At 36.7% G+C, this 23431-nt stretch overlaps 1 protein-coding gene across 4 annotated transcripts in view; it reads left to right on the forward strand.

Moving 5' to 3' along the window:
* STXBP5 (syntaxin binding protein 5) overlaps window positions 1-23431 on the forward strand; it is a 121545-nt gene that overhangs the window by 65780 nt on the left and 32334 nt on the right. For all 4 annotated transcript variants that reach the window (XM_088141807.1, XM_088141810.1, XM_088141812.1 and 1 more), the window contains 10 exons: window positions 480-558; window positions 1820-1974; window positions 5069-5141; window positions 6844-6991; window positions 7084-7151; window positions 9871-9911; window positions 10517-10737; window positions 12519-12697; window positions 14913-15038; window positions 18084-18235. In XM_088141807.1, the coding sequence (XP_087997933.1) occupies window positions 480-558; window positions 1820-1974; window positions 5069-5141; window positions 6844-6991; window positions 7084-7151; window positions 9871-9911; window positions 10517-10737; window positions 12519-12697; window positions 14913-15038; window positions 18084-18235 (1242 nt within the window). The remainder of the gene's footprint in view (window positions 1-479; window positions 559-1819; window positions 1975-5068; window positions 5142-6843; window positions 6992-7083; window positions 7152-9870; window positions 9912-10516; window positions 10738-12518; window positions 12698-14912; window positions 15039-18083; window positions 18236-23431) is intronic.

Raw genomic sequence — 23431 nt, forward strand, 5'->3', positions numbered from 1 at the left:
TAAAATACAAGGAGATGAATCCACTTTTAAACACTTGTAGCAAAACCAGAGTAAACAGACTTTCCTGCTCCTTCCTTCCTGTGCATAGTCTCTTCAGCCAGTTGAATACAGAGGATCCTCTGAAAGATGGGAAGTTAACTAGTATTCACTAAATCAGCAGCGCTTCATATAAGATTTAGGAATGTCTAGTCACCACATCCGACCTGATTTCAGTTTCCAATCCACTGTAACATTAGAGGAGTTATCTTGAAGAGTTGAGAATGGGGATGATTGCTTCCACTAGCCCTTTTACATGAGCCTTAATCTGGATTCAACCCATATGTTATTAATAATGAATCATGAAATACCATTTTTCTAACATATGGAGTATATTACTTTTCTAATACGTGGAAATATTCTTACGATCTTAATGTAAATTCTAAGATTTTGATAGCTTTCAAATTAATTTTAAATAAAAATAAGATAATATTTTGTTTTAGGAAAGCAGGTTAAAGATGGAAAGAAGCCAGAACCCTGTAAACCTATTCTTAAAGTGGAATACAAAACTACCAGAGTTGGGTAAGAATTAGGCAACAGTTATTTAATTATGATTTGGATATTTACTGTGTCTAAAGATGGAGTGTATGATCCAGGCTTGCCATAGACAGAGTGCCTCTTATGGGACATTCCATTGGAAGAGAGGAAGCAAGCAATTTTAGTGGATTCCTTATTTTTTCTGCATAATCCTGCAACTTCTACACTGTGTGAAAGGATCCTCTGACCCTCCAGAGCAACTCTAAGAGGCTTCAGAGGAAGGGCAAATAGATAAAAATTAGCTTTCCCTTCCTGCATTAAAAATGTTCACTGAGCTGAAGCCTTCCCACAAATGGAAGGATTCTTTTTTTTTTTTTTTTGGTCTCTCTGGATCCAACCTCCATTTTGCAAAATAAAATGTGTCAAACAGGTATAAAAATTTAATATGAATTCAAAATGCAGAAATAAAAGTGTGTATTCATGGGTTCTTCAGTTTTATGCAGTAAAAAAAAATTATGTTCCAAATATGTTTATATACATCTATAAATATGACCTGGATATATCACCATCCAAATTGTTACTCCTCTGGAAAATTTTCATGGAATTTTAATTATCATGTCCCCAGACTGGAAGATGCTCCCAGATTTATTGATGTATGGGAGTTAAAGGAAAAAAGTAAGTTCCATTCCATGAATGGAAATATATTAATGGGATACTGGACGGAACCAATCATTTTAGTAAGTCTAGTGCATTTTATGTGAAGTCCCTCTTTTGATGAAGGAGTGCTTATGCTGAATCCTTGATAGAGGGATGGAGCCCGGGGAAGCTCTACAGTTTGTTTGGATTTGCTGTGTTTGGGGACTGGGAAATTTTTTGTTGGTTTTTGTTATTATTGTTTTTACTATTGCTTGTGTTTTTATTATTAATGTTTTATTATTGCTTGTGAGTCACCCAGGGTTATGTTACATAAGATATATATAGCGCAGCTATACAAATCTTTTAAATGAATAAATAAATTCTTCAGCTGCTCAAATTATAACTTGGAAGAGATTTATTTTTTTAAAAAAGTATCCATTATTCACAACTCAGTACACTATCAATTATTTCAATGTTTTATTGTTTTTGTTTTAATACCATCCAGTCCATATGGTAAGCCTATATTCTTGTACAACAAGCAGTTCTAGCACACAGAGTTCTTAATATATTATTCCAGGTACATAATTTAGTACTTCATTGTACTAAATCCAACAATGTTTTTTGATATTATCTTTCATTGTCTTAACTATCTATTTGTCTTGATTTTCAGGGAGCCTTTTATCATCTTGTCAGGTGGCTTATCATATGACACTGTTGGAAGAAGACCCTGTTTAACTGTTATGCATGGAAAGAGCACTGCTGTTCTAGAAATGGATTATTCAATAGTAGATTTTCTAACCCTATGTGAAACTCCATACCCTAATGGTAGGTTCTTTTTAATTTTTCCTTTGTTCTATAATTCCAGAATTCCTTCTCTTCATTGAAAGGGCAACTTTGTGCCTATAGCAGCATTCTCTATTCAACATCCAACAGAAATGTTGGAACTAAAGTCTAGAACTGCCACATTCCAGCCATGCTAGTTTGGTATTCTGAAAGTTCTAACATTTTTGAAAACTACCTCATTGAGGAAGATGACATATCCAGTTCAGATTTGCAAACTGATCGGCCATAAAATTATACAAATATTTAACCAATGCTCTTCTCCTTGTGAAAATATCTTCACCCTTCAGCTTACCATAGAATAAATTACTGCCATAGTGGTAAGGTTAAAAATAGGTAAAGTGTATACAAGAAAGTCATATATGAATTTTAATTTCTTTCAGCTGTTTTGGAACGAGTTTGGTCATTCCTAATTTCCAAATTATTATTTACAAAGTGAGCCAATTTCTAAGTCTGGTTATTGCGATCCAAATGGTGGAAGAAATCCATGTAACACAAGAAACGTCCTTATAAAATAATTTTAAAAAGTGAATAGATAAAAAAAACTAGAAAAATGTTTTTGAGCCCATGGCAAAATACTGGAGATAGTATCATACGTTAAATTTATTTGATAATTTCTATCTGTTGTCAGGACAGTGAAATAGCATAACATTAGACCAGTTAAAAACCATGAAATAATAAGCGTTTTTTAGTTTGATTAGCTTCTTCCTCATAAAGAGATTCTTGACAAAGGGCATTTGGTTAATTGTTACATAGTTAAGATTACACATTACTGTAAGCATCTGGTTGATAATACACATTCACTGTCATTTTTAATTTCTATAGGTTTATGATACTATCATACATAAATGTTTTTACTATTGTCTATGTAAATCATAGTGTTGTCCAGACATTTAGGATTGTAATTCCAATTATATACTTTCAATGTGACAAGGAACTATGCTGTTTTGGAATAATGGGAGCTGTTGTTCAATTTATTTGGAAGCTGCTGGATGGATATTATATATAGACAATGTTAAGATCTCTTGGCTCTTATGTTCTGGATTAGTATCTTATCTTTGGGTCTAATTTTCTTCTGGAGAGTTTCTCAATGGCCTTCAATCCAATTGTATAGAAAATGTTGAACTCTGAGATCTGGCAGGACCCTACCCCAAGCCTTCTGGAAAGCCTTGAAGACCTGGCTTTTCCCATCACCTCTGAGATAATGTTGGCTGGAGCCCAGTGAAGTTATTTGTGGATTGAGGGGTGTTTTCTTTTGAGAACACCAGGAATTTGGGGGGGGGTAGATTTTTTTGTCCCGCCTTTATTATTTTTATAAATAACTCAAGGTGGCAAACATACCTAATATTCCTTCCTCCTCGAATTTTCTCCACAACAACAACCCTGTGAGGTGAGTTGGGCTGAGAGAGAGTGACTGGCCCAGTCACCCAGCTGGCTTTCATGCCTAAGTCGGGACTAGAACTCGAGTCTCCTGGTTTCTAGCCTGGAGCCTTCACACTAGACCAAACTGGTTCTCTTTTATGCTTTGTTTTTATGCTCTATTTTATGGGTTTTTCCCCCCTATTTTTATTATTGTTTGTAGGCCACCTGTGGTGATGGTACATAAGATGGGCGGCTATATAAATCTTATAAATAAGTACATAAATAAAAGCATAAGATTTGATCTTTTTTCTGATCTCATTTTTGGGATTTGGGGTTGAGAGCAAGGTAGTTTCCTTTTTTCAAGAAGAAGGGTCTCTATATTTCTAAAGCCAGTAGCACATTGGGTAGTCTTAACCTATGCTAAAAGGCAGAGGACAACCTTTCCTATCCCCAGAAGCTGATTTGAGTGTTTTTGTGTTTTTCATTCTGTTCTGATTTGACTCATAAAAAAGCTGACCCAATTCTCTACTTGTAAATGAGGTGGTAATTTCACCTCTTTTGAGCTTGAATACAATCTTACCCAAGGTGGCAGAGAAGGAAGGAAAGAGGGAAGATGCTTCAGAGTGGTTATGGCTGCACATGTGCTTTCCTGGGATTGCACAGCTACCATCTAAATCAGAAAATGTTGGAGCTTCCTTAAGACACGGACAGGTGCAGTACATGCACCCATGGCCTCTCAGAAGCACATTTTTACCTTCAGGTCCAAAGTGAGTCACATCTCTATACTATTCCTAATTCTTCCTCTTGATAAGCATGTAATAGGAATGGAGAAGTGTGTTGGGGAGTTGCTAAGGAGGCTTTGCAGAGACAGAGAAATGGGAGAGATGTTTGGAATGTCTAAATTGACTGGCTTGGAAAATATGATCCAGGTACTTAAAATTAAAAATAGAAGAATCTGGTTAATTTCTCAACAAATTTGAGGAAAACCAGGGAGAGATGTGTTGGCATGAAAATGGAGCTTTTGGAGTACCCAGAATTTTCATGTGAACCCTCGAAAGCTTTTCTTAGTTGCACCAATTCACCAACTGCACAGCTTCAATGCTGCTTGCAGTTTTCCATGTGAGTTGCTTCTTTCAGACAGTGTGATTATCAGTCAGACAAGCAGATGGACCTAGCATTTGGCCAGGAGGAGAGTGCAAGTTATATTATGAGTTCTTCTGCCTTTGCTTGTCAGTGAAAGGTTTTAATTCTTTCTGCCCAGGATCAGCAAAGCCATCAGAGTTTTCTTTGACTCCTCTTATTTGCCACTCTTGTTCTTTTGTATAGATTTTTTGGAGTTCATTCTTCCTGGGCTTCTTAGATGTATATGTGGCTGGATTTTTATATAATAGTGCTTAATTATGCCCAATTTGACTAGTTTCAATTTTTCTTAATTGGTTTATTAATGTTATAATGTTTAGGGATCTTTACTGGAAATTAGTAATAAAGATTTGGCAGAAGTGATAAAAATACATGAGTAAGTAAAATACTAAATGTGAATTATTCTGATATTTTCTGACATTTATACACAATATTCAAATTGAAATAATCTCTTGTCTATTAATGCTTTATTGGTGTCTTAGTACAGTCTTTGTATTAAATCAATAGTCGCTAAATATTTACCAAATGTGAATTGTTAATTGGCCTTCTTCTTTGAATATTTGGATCTTTTCTTTAGATTTCCAAGAGCCATATGCTGTGGTTGTTCTCCTAGAAAAAGATTTAGTAGTTATTGACCTTGCACAAAATGGGTAAGAGATTAAAAACATGATATGGAGATACCTGTTTTTTTACTTATTTTCTTACTCAGGTTTAACAAAATACTGTTGTTTCTGTAGTGGTCAATTTTTTATGAACTAGGCTTATTGGACCTCTTGAAGAAAAGGTTTTAATGAAGTTTTGACATAATTAAATTTAGTGAACTCATTTCTATAGTAACTCTGCATGACATGCTATGGACATTCTCATTTTATCTAAATATACATGCTTGAGGGTAAGTATGAGTGCTGATGTGTATCCACATCTCTGTAAAATAAGATATTAATGAGACTTGTGTATGAATATTTTCAGGGTGAAGTAGCACATATAGTAGATTGTACGTAATGCTATCTGCCTAACAGTAGAATGGGCACTACAGGAGGAATAAACTTTCTATTCCTTCTGCAGTCCTCTGTATATTCCAAATCTGTTCCAGAAAATTTGAATTAACCCTCTGGTGTAAGTATGGAGGCAAGCAGGGTTTCAGGAGATAGACATAGTAATCTCAATGCATCTCACTGCATAATCAGAAATTGCTTTGGGTAGCGTTGGATACAGTACATGTAATTGATGTTGTACATTATGTTGTAAGTGTCCTTGAGGGGCATGTACATTCTTCTATGTATTTACCAGTTAGACCTGCTACATATGATTCGGTTCTGTAAAGTACTGAATGATTATTTTTAATTTGCTGTGTTTATAAAGTGGCTGGTTAATCAAATTAATATGTGAAATTATGCTTCCATTATCTTTTCATTCTTTTGCTCTAGCTTTTTTCTTCATTAAATTAAAATGTTAGGTAAAATATTATTGTTCCTTTAATTACATCAGATCATAAAACAGTTTCAAATAGCTTTTCTTCAGCATTTTATTGAAGTGGGGGTTCTCTGTAGAATACATTGAATAAGTCACCTCATTTGCTTCTGAATGTTTGTGTGTGAGTATGTACACTGGTATGTCTTTGGTAATTCAACCAAAAAAAAAAATTGCAACCAAAACTTTCATGTGTCACATTGATGAAGAATGTCCTAAAGAGGGACTTTTTAATACCTCCAGTTATTTAATACCTCCTTGTTCGTATTTATCCAGAGATTCAGGTTAAACAAATGCAGGTTTACTCCTTTTATTGTTTGCTTTCTGAACTTAAATTTTCACTTATTCACACACATGGAAACCAACTCATGTTTTCAGTACCACCACAGTGTTTAAGAACAATCTTGAGGATCTTCCTTTGTTGAGTCTTCTTAAAGGCCTCTGTACTTACATTTTAATGAATTTCATAAACTGAAATCTTCCAGAATAAAACCTTGTTTCTCTGGTGTACTTTTAATAGATTTCTTGTACTCCATCTTTCATACACATATTTTTTTACAAACAGATACCCAAATCCATGGCACAGGATACAATATATATACATATACATACACATGCACATGCACATATAAATCAACACATGCACATATGAATCACACAACTATAAATCAGTAAATAACACTAGTAACAATGTAGTGACTATGCTGCAAAGATGCTACTGTGCCAAAAAAAGCCCATACAAGTGGTGTATTTCTTCTGATAATTGTATTCATTTCTTTTTCTCTTTTAATATTTTTATCAATGAAAAACAGTTTGAAAAGTATCAAATTTAATACATAAAAAATACATAACAATCCTTGTCTTTTCATCACCTCATTAAAGGTATCCTATATTTGAGAATCCATATCCCCTGAGTATACATGAATCTCCAGTCACTTGTTGTGAATATTTTGCTGATTGTCCTGTGGACCTTATTCCAGCACTTTATTCAGTAGGTGCACGACAGAAACGTCAAGGCTATAGTAAAAAGGTAAAAAAAAAGCTAATACCTTATTTTTGAAGTACTGGTCTTTACATATTGGTGGACCATTATGATGATTTAATTAATTCTTTTTTAATTAGGAGTGGCCTATCAATGGTGGAAATTGGGGTATGGTCACACAGAGTTATCCAGAGATTATCATTACTGGGTAAGTAATAATAACTTGATGCTGCAAAAGGAAGGAAATGATACATGTGATTGCATATATCACATTGAGAGCCAGTGAGGCATAAGCGGAGAGACCTAGGTTCTAGTCCTCCCTTAGGGAGACCTAGTCACACTCTCTCAGCCCTAGACTGAGAAGTCAAAAAAACATCTACCATCCAAATTGAACTGTACCATAATCATAGTAGATTATGGTCCATAATCTTCAATGAAGGGCCTTTTACCTGAAGTAGATTGATTCAGGAGGAGGAGGAGGAGGAGATACTGTATTATACTAACTTCATTGTAACTCACAGAGATACACTGTTCAGATAGAATACCAGGAGTCAATTTGAGGTAAATGAACCTAGCAACTTAAGTTGCTTTTGTACTTCATCATTCTTTGACATCTCAGAACTCTTTCATTTACTCTGAAATACACTGTAATTGTTTATCTGTAATAGTATCTAAATTCCACTGTCTTTATAATTCTGTATTAAAAAGATAAAAGTTAAAACTTGTTTGCATTTATAGCTATTATATATGCTGAATACAAAATGTGACAGGCATTCATTCTGTGAATGGTTTTGAAAGAGATTATGAAATACATGCAGGTTAAAAGAAAAGCAGTTTTATAAGATTCTGTCAATAGTTTTATGAAAATTGTATTCAGGCTTATATCGAATTCAGAAAAAGCATAGTTTGTGCAATTTTCCATTCACAAGGAAATATATTACTCTTTTAGTAAGTACTATATGATGCTATTAATCCCCCCAGAATAGTCACGGTGTTGCTGTTATTGTTACTTTATTTATTGATCTCCAACATCTTTAGCTGAATTAAATATTACCGTAACACGATGACAATCAAATCCTTATATGTTTAATTATGTCAAGTAACAGGTAAGACAAGCCCCCAGCATCTTGAGATTGAACTGCTGAAGTTTGGTGACAACATGGCTGACTGGTGGTGGTGCATTTTTTCCCCTTTCATTCCCATTTTTACTCATAACATCCCCTCCCTCCCCAAAAAAACTCCTGGAATTCCTTTTTTTGGGGACAAAGGTCCCAATGTTGCATAACAATGACTGAATTTTAATGGTATAATATCATCCTGTATTTGAGGAAGTAGCAAGTGTAGGAATTGGAGTAGTCCTCCTGCTCCTTGTGCCATTTTTAATACCTGTGTTTCTCAATCTTGGCAACTTTAAGATGTGTGGACTTGAACTCCCAGAATTCCCCAGCCAGCATGGGAGTTGAAGTCCACACATCTTAAAGTTGTCAAGGTTGAGAAACACTGCTTAATACTATTATAGTGCAATTCCTCACCCTTTACAAATTTTATATCCAAGTCTAAGAGAATGAAATGCAGTGCAACAAAAAGGTATTTTAGTTTAATTTACTTTAATCTTTAAAGTTTCAGAGGTTTGCATTCACAGTCGTCTTCTCATAAATGAAAGGATTGCTTTCCTCCATCAGAAGTATCTGATTAAGAATATTTCTTGTGGTTGATTTGGGGAAGAATGTGATATTTCTCCTTTATCTGCAGTATGTTCTACCCCATGAAAGTCTCTTAGAAAGTTTAGGCATTCTGAAATTGGGGGTGAGGGGGGGGTTGTGCTAGAGTGGCAGGTACCACGTTGCTCTTCCTGATCACTGGTGAGGAAAAAACTGAATCCAACTTCATAATTTTTAAACAAGGTATACAGAAGATGAACTAAAGTAAATGTTTGGGTAACCTACAGAGCACCCTGTAGTAGGTATTATGCCTGCTTTAGGACCATGGTGTGAAGAATGTATGTTTGCCCTGTGTAACTACAGCCATCAGCTGTTGGTATTCCTATATTGTTCAAGATTTATTTATGTTTGCCCTGTGAAACTACAGCCATCAGCTGTTCTGTTCAAGACAGAAAAGAGAATTAAGTACCAAATATTTTCTAAAATGTACTCACAATGCAAAATGTATCACAGTAGATGCCAAACAGTACTACATGCTGAAAATCTTGGTCATAATATTTGTGTTATGTATATGTCTTTTAATAAATTCCATTGGACATTCTAATGCATTCAAAAAATAGAATTGAGAACAATACAGAAAGGATTGACTTCTTGTGTAATCTGTACAATTTAAAAGAAAACTCCTCTTAATTCATTAGAGCATATTCTCTAGCAAGTAGGGCAAACCAAGATTGTAGCCTTGGTTTGCCCTACTCTGCAGAACAAAAAAAGCTCCAACCTATTATCTTAATGAGAGCAAAAACAACTAATCCTTCCAGATTCTAAGATGGGGATAAAGAGGGAACTCTTTTTTGCATTTTAAGAAAATTAAACCTCAACATGCAGCAATTATATCCCATGGGGATAAAAATTTGTTCTCTACGCTTAGGCTGGAAGAAAAGAAAAAGGGAAGTCTAATTTCTCTCCAGACAACAAACAGATACATCAGACTTGTAATATTTTATCTAAGACTTGGTATAAGACTCTGCTGCCCAGAGTCACCTTGTGTTGCCTCCCAGAGTCACCTTGTGTGAGATGGGCAGCTATATAAATATGATTGATAAATAAATAATTTGTTTGTTATATCGATGAGCTAATAGCATGTCAGGTAGGAGCTAAGAAACCAGTACAGCTGTATAGTTGTTACATAACTTTAGCATAACTAATTAAATCTCACTACTCTTCAATTTCTAAAAATATTTTTAAAAACATTTCATGTTTTAATAGGCATGCGGATGGATCAGTCAAGTTTTGGGATGCCTCTGCAAGTGAGTAATTTGCCGCATAAGGTCCTTACCCCCCCAAAAAAACCTTTAAAATGTAGAAGCTGTTATAAAAGCAGGGTAGTATGATTGGCATAGGGCTGACATTATTTGTCTCTTTTTTTCTTTGTTCATTTGAATATTAAAATACTGCTCAGTCTTGCTTGGGTCCCACTGAAATGAATAGACTTTAAATTAGTTGTGACAAAATTGTCTATTGTGAATAGGACTTAAAACTCAGCTATTTTTGATTCTGCATTCTATCTTAGTGCCATATCATAATTAATAGTTCTCTTAATATATAAAATTAAGTAGTCATTTCACTAGAAATCTTTTATTTCTCTTAAAAGGTATATTTGAGGCTCAGACTAATGCAATATAGAGATTTTAATGGGGAATATTGTTCTCCCACAGTAACTACAGCTCAGATGCAGCTCTTTCTGTGCATTGATATGTGATGTCAACCAGTATTAATGAAACTAGCACTGGACAATATGACCTCTGTTTCAGAATTGCATTGTTTGAATAATATTTCTGTTTCTAAATGGAGAAATAGTCTCCCCAAAATGATGTCATTTAAATATATAACCAATTTCTTAATTTATTCCTAGTAACTTTGCAAGTACTATACAAATTAAAAACAGCTAAAGTGTTTGAAAAATCTCGAAATAAAGAAGATAGGCCAAGCACTGACATAGTAGATGAAGATCCATATGCCATTCAGATTATCTCATGGTGTCCAGAAAGCAGGATGCTGTGCATAGCAGGAGTTTCTGCACATGTCATTGTTTACAGATTCAGCAAACAAGAAATAACAACAGAAGTTATTCCGGTAATGGTATTCACTTAAATTCATTTCTACTTAAGTTTCATTCACTTAACATTCATTTCTATTGTTATTAAAATCCCTATATGTTCACAGTGAAATTATAGTAACAATAACAACTTGCATAATTTTTGTTTCATCAGTTCTTCAGATTGAAGTTCATTAAAGAGACAATTATGTTTTGTGATTACTTTCCAATGCACGCTTCCCTGAGAATAAATCCTGTTGAAATAAGTTGGCTTAGTCATTACAAATACAAGTACAATTAAACTGAAACTGCTAAATTTAACAATGAAATCACTTCTGTGTAATGTTTCTCCTTTTACCTTATGGCTCAGTCATAGGAGATGATTAGGGCCTATCCATTTTGTCCCTGGTGCTCTCTAGCATCTCTATGCACCCATGGGAGAAAAAGTTTAATACAGGTAGTCCTTGGTTCAAAGTTATGATAGCACTGAATGAGTGGTACTTACAACCAGTCTGTGAAATTCCAGCCATTCCAGCACTGCCATGGTCACGTGATCATGATCCGGACACTTGGCAACTGGCTCGCACTTATGACGGTTGCCGCGTCCTGCAGTCACCTGATCACCATTTGCGACCTTCCCTGCTGGCTTCCCTCAAGCAAAGTCAATGGGAAAGCTGGCATGGAAGGTCACAAGTTGCTCCTGTAATTCACTCTCTCTCCTGCCACTTTCCTACGCGGCCTTCCCCCTCTGCAGCAGCCACCTGTGCTCACTCCAGACTACAGCAGCCACCTGTACGTCCTCCCACCCTCCGCAGCACCCACCTGCGTGCTCTTCTGCCTTCTGGAGCACCCCCCCGCCTGGCTGTGCTTGTGCCGTAGCAGCCACTTACCTGCCCGCCAGCCTGCTTGTGAGCCCCCCTGGACTTGCAACTTCCTGCCAGTTTCTCCATTGACTTTGCTTGTTGGAAGCTGGCCAGAAGTCGCAAGGAGGTCCTCGCTTAACGACCCGTGATCCTCGCTTAATGACAGCAACAGGAACTGCCAGGATTGCCATCGCTACGCAATGCAGTGGCATGACATCATTAAGCGAGGACTACCTGTAGCTGCTTTCAGCTAAGAAATGTTACCAGTTTTGTCAATTCATTTTCATCACGTCCAGGAAAATTGGCTTATTCTATTAATGAATGCTTAAACATGGTTATGGACTTGATGGAGACTAAGAACTCAGTCTAGAGAAGATATAAAAATCTCTGGTTGGCTGCCATTTATTCTAGATGGAAATGCTTATGGAGTCTGTTCAGTGTTGAGTAACAATAGTAGCCAGTGTTGCCTTCAACCAGAGTAGGATGCTGAATTAGTTATGACTGTCTAGCAGTAGTATTTGACTACTGGCACAGGTGTGGGGACATGATGTAGGAGTTCCAGTGATGTGGAGTGCTGGAATTAGCTTAATTGACAAAGATGAGCCAAAATCATCTCTGTTATTTCAGAGTCAGCTGTTCTAGCTTCTTGTAAGCTTTTAGTAGCAGCTCAAAGTGTTGGTGTTAATCTTTAATGACATCACCTAGAAGCATTTGCCCCATATGTAGCTTTCTAGTACTCAAATTTGAAAGTAAAATTCTTTAATGTTTATCCTTGAAGTTAGATCCATGGTGACATCTCCATAAAATACCTGCTTTATTTTCATAATATTTTGATAGATGCATTTCAGCTTGGGGATATTGCCAAGATGAGTTATTTGCCTATAAGTGAATGTGTCACTAATTTTGAATTCTTATTACCAAGACAGTTGAATGTGCCATTTCATTCTCATTTGCAGATGCTTGAAATACGGCTATTGTATGAAATAAACTATATAGAATCTCCTGATCCTGAACAAATGCCACCATTGCCTACTCCAGGCACAGGTTCCAATCCTCAGTCCATCATCCCCCAGTCTCATCCGTCCACTAGCAGTAGCTCATCTGATGGGCTTCGTGATAACGTCCCATGTTTAAAGTAAGTATAATAATAGGGTATTCTAAATAACGGGTATTGCTTAAACTGGTAGAAATACTTTAACATCTTTTGTCACATATTGTTTTAGTTAGAACCTCATTAAAATATAGTTAGTTGCACAATCTGAATACAAAAGGACTGGTGACGGAGAGCTATTGCTTTTTGGCACTGGGTAATTTCAGCCTCCCTGCTTCAGGGGCTGACTCTGGCAAGGCTTAGGAATTGTTGGCTTCCATGGCTACCATAGACTTATCGCAAGTCATCTCTGGCCTGACACACGCAGGTGGTCATACTTCAGATCTCATGTTTGCCTTGGATGTTATATCATTTGGAAGTGGAAGGGCTTTGTTACCCAATTGTTATAGTCAGATCATACCTTTATTTAGTTGCAGTTAAGAGTCATTCATGACCTCTAAAGGATGGCAAGATTATTTGGATGGCCCACCCCAGGCACCTAATGGATTCTTTTGGTGTCCAAAGGAAGGAGTCAACAGAGATGTCTCCTGCCTGGATGCTGTGACCAATTTGCACAGCACTTTGTTGACCAGAATTGCTCAGATTCACCATAGCCTTATATCCCCAAAGGCAGTGTCTGTAGTAGTAACCAGAATATTATTTTGCCCTGTTCTCTGAAATTCCTTTTGGACTGTGAGCCCTGAGGAAGTGGGTACAGAGTGCTGTCTAGGCTATCCTCTGCCACATGTAGATTGGTCACCTTTCCATCTTGGCTACCATGAGGAATGGTCAGAAGAGCAACATGTGGATTCATGAGATTATCAATACCTCCTTATGTGAGGGGCAGGTCTTGGCTGCCTGGTAGAAAGCCATGGGTGCTCCCCTTGCTGAAGAGAATTCTTCATCATTCTCCATCCCATAGTCTTAGACAATATTTGTCCAGTTTCCAATATTCCCTTTCTGGGGAATGTCATTGAGATGGACTCTCTTCATTCTGGGCTCAGGCCTGCATATGGATGGAAACAGCATTAGTCATTCTCAACTCTCTTTGCCCTTTTAGTCTTCTCAGCAACTTTTGATACTATTAATCATAGCTGACCAGGCCACCTATGGACCTTCCTTCCTTTGTTTATTTGTACAACTCAAGCCGACATACACAATACCCCCACCTCCTATTTTCCACTTATAAGGTTGAAGATTGAGACCCCTCTTTTTTAGTGGTTCTGCTCCTCCTCCTGTGGACAGTTTCAGTCTTTTGTAGTGGAGAAGGAGAGGTCAGCCCAGTGGACCCTTACTTATGGAATCCCATTGCAGTATTTTAACTTCTGTATGAAATTGCTGAGATAGGTAATCCAGCAATTCAGGGTATGGGATATGCTGATTATACCCAACTATACATTGCTACCCCAGATTGTGAAGGTCTCATGGAATGGGTTCAAATTGAATCCAAGCAAGACATTAGGATTCTCCTTTGGTGCCAGTGTTATCCCTGGATGGACAGGCATTACCAGCCCAGGAGCAGGTTTGTGAAGTGAGGGTTCTCTAATGTAACCTTACAATAAAATAGAGTTACTTCTTCTGGATGTGCTTCTTGTCTGGACTACCTTGCAAGGCTGACAACTGGCTCCCAGCATTGACACCTGTATTGTAGGCTATGATGGTTAGATCACGTAGAGAGGGGCTCCATGTTGTCCTATATTTCCTGGATGTCAGGAGAACTAAAGCTGGAAAGGGCTGCTTCCCCATAGTAGTGCAAATGCTATGGAATGGGCCCCCCACTGGCCCCCTACCTGGGAGTTTTCAGGAAGTTATTAAAAATTGAGTTCTTTTGAACAGCCTTCAGTAACATCTTCAGTAAGAGCACCTTTTGTTCTTAATATTTTTCTCTCCTACTTTGTTTTTGTTTTTGCAATTTAGTTTGTATGTTATTTTAATTTTTTAAATGTTTTTATTGTAACATAACTGCTGAGAGTTGCAGGATTGTAGCAGGATAAACATTGAATAAATACATAAAAATGCAGGAAGAGAGCATTTTTATGAATTCATTGTTTATAGTTGTATGCTTTGCTCTAAACATTTGCTTGTGGATGTTTAAAGAATCTCCACATTAGTGAGTGTATTCCACAGTAAATGTTTACAGCTGCTCTAGCTTGCAGAAACATGTAAAACCAATAATGAAATATATATTTTTTGAAAAATAATAGATTTAAACTAGAGTTCCACAAGGGTGAATATTACATACTTTTCATTTATGTTACAGAGTTAAAAACTCTCCCCTTAAACAGTCTCCGGGTTACCAGATCGAGCTAGTTATCCAGTTAGTATGGGTGAGCGGTGAACCTCCTCAGCAAATAACAAGTCTTGCAATCAACTCTGCCTATGGATTGTAAGTATATTGGTTTTACATTTTATCTCACTCAGATGTTGTATTAGAAAATGAACTCATTAATTTATCTCCCATTATTTTAAGGTCATATATATTAATCTACTGATACATATTACAATAGTATTGTAGTCTTAATCTAAATTCCCGTTAATTACAATAATACCCTATTGTATTTCTGTATAATTACTGGGAGAAATAACTATTGATGTGAGGTGTGTATAAAATTCTTTTTGGAAAAGATTAATTGCTTTTAAAATAAGGCACACCTTTGTAAAATTAACTAAACTCACATGTACATACAGTCAGGTCCAGAAATATTGGGACATCGACACAATTCTAACATCTTTGGCTCTATACACCACCACAATGGATTTGGAATGAAACAAACACAATGTGCGTTAACTGCAGACTGTCAGCTTTAATTTGAGGGTATGTACATCCAACTCAGGTGAACAGTGTAGGAATTACAACAGTTTGCATATGTGCCTCCCACTTGGTAAGGGACCAAAAGTAATGGGACAATTGGCTTCTCAGCTGTTCCATGGCCAGGTGTGTGATATCCCCTCAGTACCCCAATTACAATGTGCAGATAAAAGGCCCAGAGTTCATTTCAAGTGTGCTATTTGCATGTGGAATCTGTTGCTGTCAACTCTCAAGATGAGATCCAAAGAACTGTCACTATCAGTGAAGCAAGCCATCATTAGGCTGAAGAAACAAAACAAACCCATCAGAGAGATAGCAAGAACATTAGGCGTGGCCAAAACAACTGTTTGGAACATTCTCAAAAAGAAGGAACGCACCAGTGAGCTCAGCAACACCAAAAGACCCGGGAGACAACGGAAAACAACTGTGGTGGATGACCGAAGAATTCGTTCCCTGGTGAAGAAAACACCCTTCACAACAGTTGGCCAGATCAAGAACACTCTCCAGGAGGTAGGTGTATGTGTGTCAAAGTCAACAATCAAAAGAAGACTTCACCAGAGTGAATACAGAAGGGTTCACCACAAGATGTAAACCATTGGTGAGCCTCAAAAACAGGAAGGCCAGATTAGAGTTTGCCAAACGACATCTAAAATCGTCTTCACAGTTCTGGAACAACATCCTAGGGACAGATGAGACCAAGATCAACTTGTACCAGAGTGTTGGGAAGAGAAGAGTATGGAGAAGGAAAGGAACTGCTCATGATCCTAAGCATACCACCTCATCAGTGAAGCATGGTGGTGGTAGTGTCATGGCGTGGGCATGTATGGCTGCCAGTGGAACTGGTTCTCTTGTATTTATTGATGATGTGACTGCTGACAAAAGCAGCAGGATGAATTCTGCAGTGTTTCGGGCAATATTATCTGCTCACATTCAGCCAAATGCTGCAGAACTCATTGGACGGCGCTTCACAGTACAGATGGACAATGACCCAAAGCATACTGCAAAAGCAACCAAAGAGTTTTTGAAGGGACAGAAGTGGAATGTTATGCAATGGCCAAGTCAATCACCTGACCTGAATCCCATTGAGCATGCATTTCACTTGCTGAAGACAAAACTGAAGGGAAAATGCCCCAAGAACAAGCAGGAACTGAAGACAGTTGCAGTAGAGGCCTGGCAGAGCATCACCAGGGATGAAACCCAGCGTCTGGTGATGTCTATGCGTTCCAGACTTCAGGCTGTGATTGACTGCAACGGATTTGCAACCAAGTATTAAAAAGGGAAAGTTTGATGCATGATTATTATTCTGTCCCATTACTTTTGGTCCCTTACCAAGTGGGAGGCACATATGCAAACTGTTGTAATTCCTACACTGTTCACCTGAGTTGGATGTACATACCCTCAAATTAAAGCTGACAGTCTGCAGTTAACACACATTGTGTTTGTTTCATTCCAAATCCATTGTGGTGGTGTATAGAGCCAAAGATGTTAGAATTGTGTCGACGTCCCAATATTTCTGGACCTGACTGTATGCCAGTCATCTTCCCTCATGAACAATAAGAAGCACACACATTCTCCTTACAAAACAAATATTAAAAAAAAGAAATGGGGAAAAAACAGGATTGATATAGGACGAGGAGGAAGGTGTAACAGCACTGGTAAGGGAAAGAAAAAGAAAGAGGGAACAAAACTGGAAGGTGATGAGCTGAGGGGAAGATGAGTACTACAGAAAGAGTTAAAAATCACTAGATGAGCAGTCTTCCCAGCTGCTGGCTAATCTTCAAAGACATCCTCACATTTCAGCAGAGATGTCTACAGTCATTTGCATCTGCTGTCCATTCCTATCTGTTCAATATTCTTTTTTTTTTATCAGAGAATGCAAGAAACCCCTTAATTCACAAATAACTGTTTGGGGAAAGTTTCCTCCTTTTGGGTATTATGACTAGTATTGTATTTGTTCATATTGCCCAACTTGATTGTATTGTATCTATTCATTATACAGATGATTAAATTTATGAAATTGTCTACATTTCTAGAAAGTATCCACCAAAAGATTGCCATGGCATAGCATTATAATAGTGCATTAATATTTTGTCTTTACTTTATAAAGTTATTACTTTTTAATAAATTAAGCAGCCTATGTTGAACTTAGTATTAGCTAAAGGAAGCGTATATATTATTTTTTTCATAAAATAATGAAAGATCAATGTTAATAATATCCAAATCCATACCTGTAATCAAATATGTACTGGTTTGATATGTTGCTACTTTCTGGCCAAAAAGTAGAGTGTCTGAAAAACTGATTGTAATGAAGCTGTGTATTCTGGAACACTAGCAAAAAGGAAGCATTTGCAAGAGTAAAAGCCCTTGATGAGAGAGTAAGACAACCAGAATGTAATAAGAGTGAGCAACCTTGGAAGTATGTCCTGGGGAAGAGGCTGCATTACAAAAAATGTGTCACTGCTCTGCTATTCAGAGACTTTAACTAAGTTCTGTTTTACTCTCAGAATATTATTGAAATAAATTTTCAGTTACTTTTTTACTGTAAATGTGCATCTAAGAAAATTAAGAGATCAGTAGAAAATGTTCATCTGAACCATGTTTTTTCCAATAACTCTTTTCCAGAGTAGTTTTTGGTAATTGTAATGGTATTGCAATGGTTGATTACATTCAAAAGACCATGCTTTTAAACCTTGGCACTATTGAATTGTATGGCTCTAATGATCCTTATCGGAGGGAACCTCGATCTCCACGTAAAAGTAGACAACCATCTGGAGGTAAGGGGCTGATAAAAATCTATACCTTGCTTGCTTTTTAGAAGTGCAGATTACTAGCTTTTTTTTTTTTTTTAAGTGACAAGAAATCAAAGCTAGATACGTAGATTTTAGGATTTTTTTTCTAGAAAACTTCTCTTTTAACTGTCATGGAAAGACTAACTTGTTTATACTAAAATGTTCAGACACAACACCTTTTTCAATTAAACAGTATCAATTCATCATCTTCTGTTGCTCATTATTTTCTAGTTCTTCCTCATGGACTTCTATATTATAATTTCTGAACTAATTACTTCAGTCATAACACCAACACTTCCCATCTTCCATTTTTATTTTTTTAAATTCCATACTTATTATAGTGTATTGAATTTAATTTGATTAACTAAAAAAAGTCAACAGTTTCTCTGCTGTTAGAAGTGTGAACTGTGTATGAACAGGCAATTCTGTAAGTGCTGAACACTACACATTAGGATTGTGCGGCAGTTGGCATCTTCTTAAAGAAGCTTCCTTTTTTTCCTGAGCTTCTGTGGAACAGTTGTGTTTGTGAGTCAGGATAGGCATGCTACAATTAACAGGAGCCAGCACGGGTTTGTCACAAACAAATCATGTGAGCCTAACCTGGTTTCCTTCTTTGATAGAGTTACTAGCTTTGTAGACCAGGGTAATGTCATAGACATAGTGCAGTTTGACCTTGGCAAGCTTTCAACAGAATACCTCACGATATTCTATTCATAAAACAGTAAAATATGAGCTAAATGTTAGGTGGGCCTACAACTGACTGAATGACTTCCCCAGAAAGTGGTCATTAATAGTCCCATTTCTGCTTGGAGGGCAGTATCAAGTGAAGTGTCAGAGGGCACTCTCCTGGTCCCTGTGCTGTTCAAATGTTTTTTTATTAATGGCGTGGATGAGACTGTTTAGAGAACATTTATCAGCTTTGCAGATGATGCTAAACTGGGAGGAGTTACTAGTACTTTAGATGAAAGAAGGTTCAAAAGATCTAGACAATCTTAAGCAATAGGCTGAAATTAATAGGATGGAATTTAATGGGGAGAAAAATTAAAGTTCTAAATCTGGGTAGCAAAAATGTACAGAATGAGGAAGATCTGACTTGGAAGTAGTACATGTAAAAAGGACCTGAGTATTCTTGTTGATTACAAGTTAAATTCAGCCAGCCCTGAGATGCTGCTGCTGCTGCTGCTAAAGGGCAAATGGTACTTTAGGATGCATTAATAGAATAGAGTCCAGATCATGGGAAGTAATTATTAACTCTGTGCTCGCCCTGGTCAGATCCCATTTGGAATACTGTACTGTATCTAGTTATGGGCATCACAGTTCAAAAAGGATGGTGACAAATGACAGCAAGTTCAGAGGAGAACTCCCAAGATGGTGAAGCATCTAGAAATCAAGCTTTAAAAAGTTAATCCAATAGAAAAGTTGACTGAGGGGAAATATGATAGCAGCCTTCAAGTATCACACAGAAAATGGAACGGACCTATTATTTTTGTCCCAGAGGGCAGGACCAGAACCAGTGTTTCTCAAAGTTATTGTAGTAGCTCTATATTGTGATCAAGTGAACCAATTGCAGATTCTATTTGTAATATACAGTAGTTTACTCATATCAAATTCTGCAGCAGATTTAACTGCAGAATTAGCAGATTCTATTTCTATTATAGTTTACTCATATCAAATTCTGCAGCAGATTTAATTGCAGAATTAGCAGATTCTATTTCTATCATAGTTTATTCATATCAAATTCTGCAGCAGATTTTCCTGGCTTCCAATGCAAAATGTTGGTGTCTTGTCTTTTCTTTCTATTGCTTCATTAAGGCATGCTGGCTGTTGTTTCTTGCATGTGTGGCCTCTCTAGCTTATATTCAGAGTCTGTGAAAAACCTTCTCACCTCTTACATATGTAAGTTATATATTGACAATGTAGTGTATTTAGGTTCAGCTTAATTATTCATGCTTCCTGAGATTTATTTTATGTTAGCACTTTTCTCACTGTAATATGAACAAAAGATTGATTTTTATATTTATAGAATTACGTATTGTTATGCTTTCAATGCAAGATGCAGAATACATGTGGTTCCCCCATATCAGGCCCCTCTCTTTGTATCTGCTGCACTGTGATATGTTTGGTTTACAGCCAACAGGTGCCCAACCTCACCATAATCCAGGACCTGTCCCTAGCGCTATTGAGTTATAACAGGTACTTTCTAGAATAGACTTTGGAGAAAGGCTGTTAGGAACCTTTCCTATCTGATCTGTTCATATGCCTGTAAATAAGGAGTCTTTTCACAGGTTCTATATTGCTATCACAGATTTTCCTGCCATGTTACATAGTTTGTGCCCATCTCCTTGTACCAGATAAAAATTAAGAGTCAGATGAAAGAAGAAAAATTTAATCTGCATTTTGTGTTGCTTTCAGTAATGCTGCATTTTTTCTCTTCATAGCAATATTGCTATATTGTCATTAACTGAACAATGTTGTTTCTGCAAATAAACATGCAAATAATGCTGAAACATTAGGCTAAATCCATAGTAAATCTCTTTCCTACCGGATCCCTATGAGTCAGGGATGGGAAGCCTGTGAGCATCCAGAGACTGAATACCATTTCCACCATGCTTGACTATTAATATAATAGCTGAAGCCCACCATTTGGTGGTCATAGTTTCTCACCTTGCCAAATAGACTTCAGAGTGTTTCTTCACAAGCTAGTGTGTCGGCCACACATCGAGGTCACATGGTAGATTTCTGTCATGATGGACTCAAAATTGATTCTACTCCCTTTGTATTCTCTCAGGTTGGCATGATAATGCTGGTCAACATTTTCCTGCCCAGGGTTTGGATTCTTCTCTTAAGTCTCATCAAATTTTTATCATCTCCTTCTCTCTCCCCACACCCTTTTGTGAAATGAAGAAATGTCATTAAAGCAAGAACCCAGACTTCTCTGAAACGACCAAGAAATTCACTAAAAGTTGCTTTTGTTCAAGAAATGATTATTCTTCAAAGTTTTCTGACTTGGGGAATAGTTTATTGGGGCTTTCTTCAGGAGGGAGGGATGATTGTATATATTTGGCACAGTAACTTGGAATCTGCCAAATATCTTGTATTTTTTATATTCACAATAATTACAGCAGGATGTACACTGAAATCCCTTTCAGTAAGATACTCCTGTATCAGTATGACTTGATACTGAAATGACTTGAAATAGGATGGATACATGCATTTTACCCATCATAGTGAACTAGTACCAATACAGGATATTCTAATGGCAGAAATAGGAAAGAGAAGTAGATGTACAAAGGACCAAGGAGGCTCTCTTAGGGTACTTTTGTTTTCTTAAGTCTAGTTACAATGTATGATGCTGTAGAAGGGTAAAAATACAGAGTGAGTGATTATCTACAGTAGCAACATGTATAGTTTTCCAAAAAAGTAGAAGTATTTATCCAAGAATTTTTTTTCCCTTTTACCTGAACTAAAAAAAGTGAATAAAAATATTGAAAAGCAAATTCTACAGGTGGTAAAAATCACTCCCGCTGGTAGTAGTTGCAAAGTTGCAAAATGAGTGTATATGTTGATTGCTTCAAGAGAAAAGAAAAAAAGATAGATCCTTTCACCAAAAGTGCTCTGATAAAAGTAGTAAAATCTCAGACTTCGTAACTGCATGGAAGTTGGTTTTTGTAGAAGTGTGCCATAAAACTGAACCAGATATCACACTACTGAGTCCAACAGACAGTGGGTATATCAGGGAAAGAATTTAACTTGTTTTGTAATAGATTTAAAATATTTTTCAGTGGTTCCATACAGCCCTTTAAAAAGTGACCAGAGCATTGTTTGTTATATATCTTGTGCTGACATGTCTGAATTATAAAGTTGTGATTGCAAACAATATGACTCTCAACCAATGAGATGGCTTCTACTTATGTAGCAAAATGAATTTTTATCTCCCAGCCAGTTAGTTCTGGAATCTTCCCTCTGTCAGACATTTTTCACAAGGATTTTGGAATCTGCTATTCTTTCAAAAGCTCTATGCCAAATCAAATAGATGTGCCTCTCTGAAAAGGAGTGGTAGTGAAGGGATTCAGTGAAGGATAGTTTCTTTATGTTCTGGTTTTTTTCTCCCCATTTAATTACCAGTAAAAGACATAAGGGCCTGTGAAAATTATCAGTTAATGAGAAAACACAATTGGAATAGTCAACAGCAATGTACTACAAAGGAAAAGATAGCTTCTCCGGTAGCTTCTCTCTCCCAATATGAATATTGCTTCCAGTATCTATCCCCACTTTCTGCAGGAAGTTAAGGCAAGTTACATGGAGGTTACCCTTCAATTTGTTTCCACAGCAACCACTCCAGGCAAATAGTTGAGCTGTGAGAGGCCCAAAGCAATACAGTTGGCTGAACTGTATTGAATTTCAACTGGTCATTTCAGTCCTCATCCATCAGTTTGACCAATACGTTGTGCTATTTCTTGTTCTAGTTCTACAGTTTTACTATAGCATCTCTCATTCTACAATCCCCCCCCCCCCGGTTTTATCAGTGAACTCCCTACATCTGTTTTACTTTTGGGTTGTGTTCAGTTTTAATCTTTTAAAGGTAAATTGAAGATAAGATGTGGGCAGTTTTGTTTCCCATGTTAGAGATAATATTCCCATTATTAAATTGCTTAATAGGCTTTTAATCTGTTTTTAATCATCAAAAACTATTTGACCCTAAGTGTGTAAACTATATTATGTACAACTCATTAAATTGTAATGTGTTCTGCCTTTTCACAAATGCAGTATTTGGTGTAATTAAAAGGGTTATGGTAGAAATGAGGTATAAACTATTTCAGTCTTTTCCAACCTGTTCTCTCTCAACACATTTGAAAGCATCAAACAGAAAAGTTGGTTTATGCTTTCATGATGAAAGGAAGCGTGGCATATTCTTCCTTATATTTGGAAAGGCCTGGCTAAGTTCCATTATTGGAATTATTTTTAATGACTCTGTAAACCAAATGAGAATCCTTAATCACAGTAACAATTGTGGTATCTTTTGTCATTCAAGAAGTATCATTGCAACACTGAGGATTTATGTTTTAGGGGTTTTTCAATATTAAAACTTTAAAATGTACTATGAAGTTTGCCCTGGGACAATGTATAATAAAAGTGAAGCATTACTGTAATACAAGACCCTTTAACATTTTGGTTTGAGGG

The sequence above is a fragment of the Python bivittatus genome, unplaced genomic scaffold (assembly GCF_059951505.1).
Source record: "Python bivittatus isolate LINGU-HERP-01145 unplaced genomic scaffold, Pbiv_v1 ctg000020_np1212, whole genome shotgun sequence".
In the NCBI taxonomy this organism is placed as follows: domain Eukaryota; kingdom Metazoa; phylum Chordata; class Lepidosauria; order Squamata; family Pythonidae; genus Python; species Python bivittatus.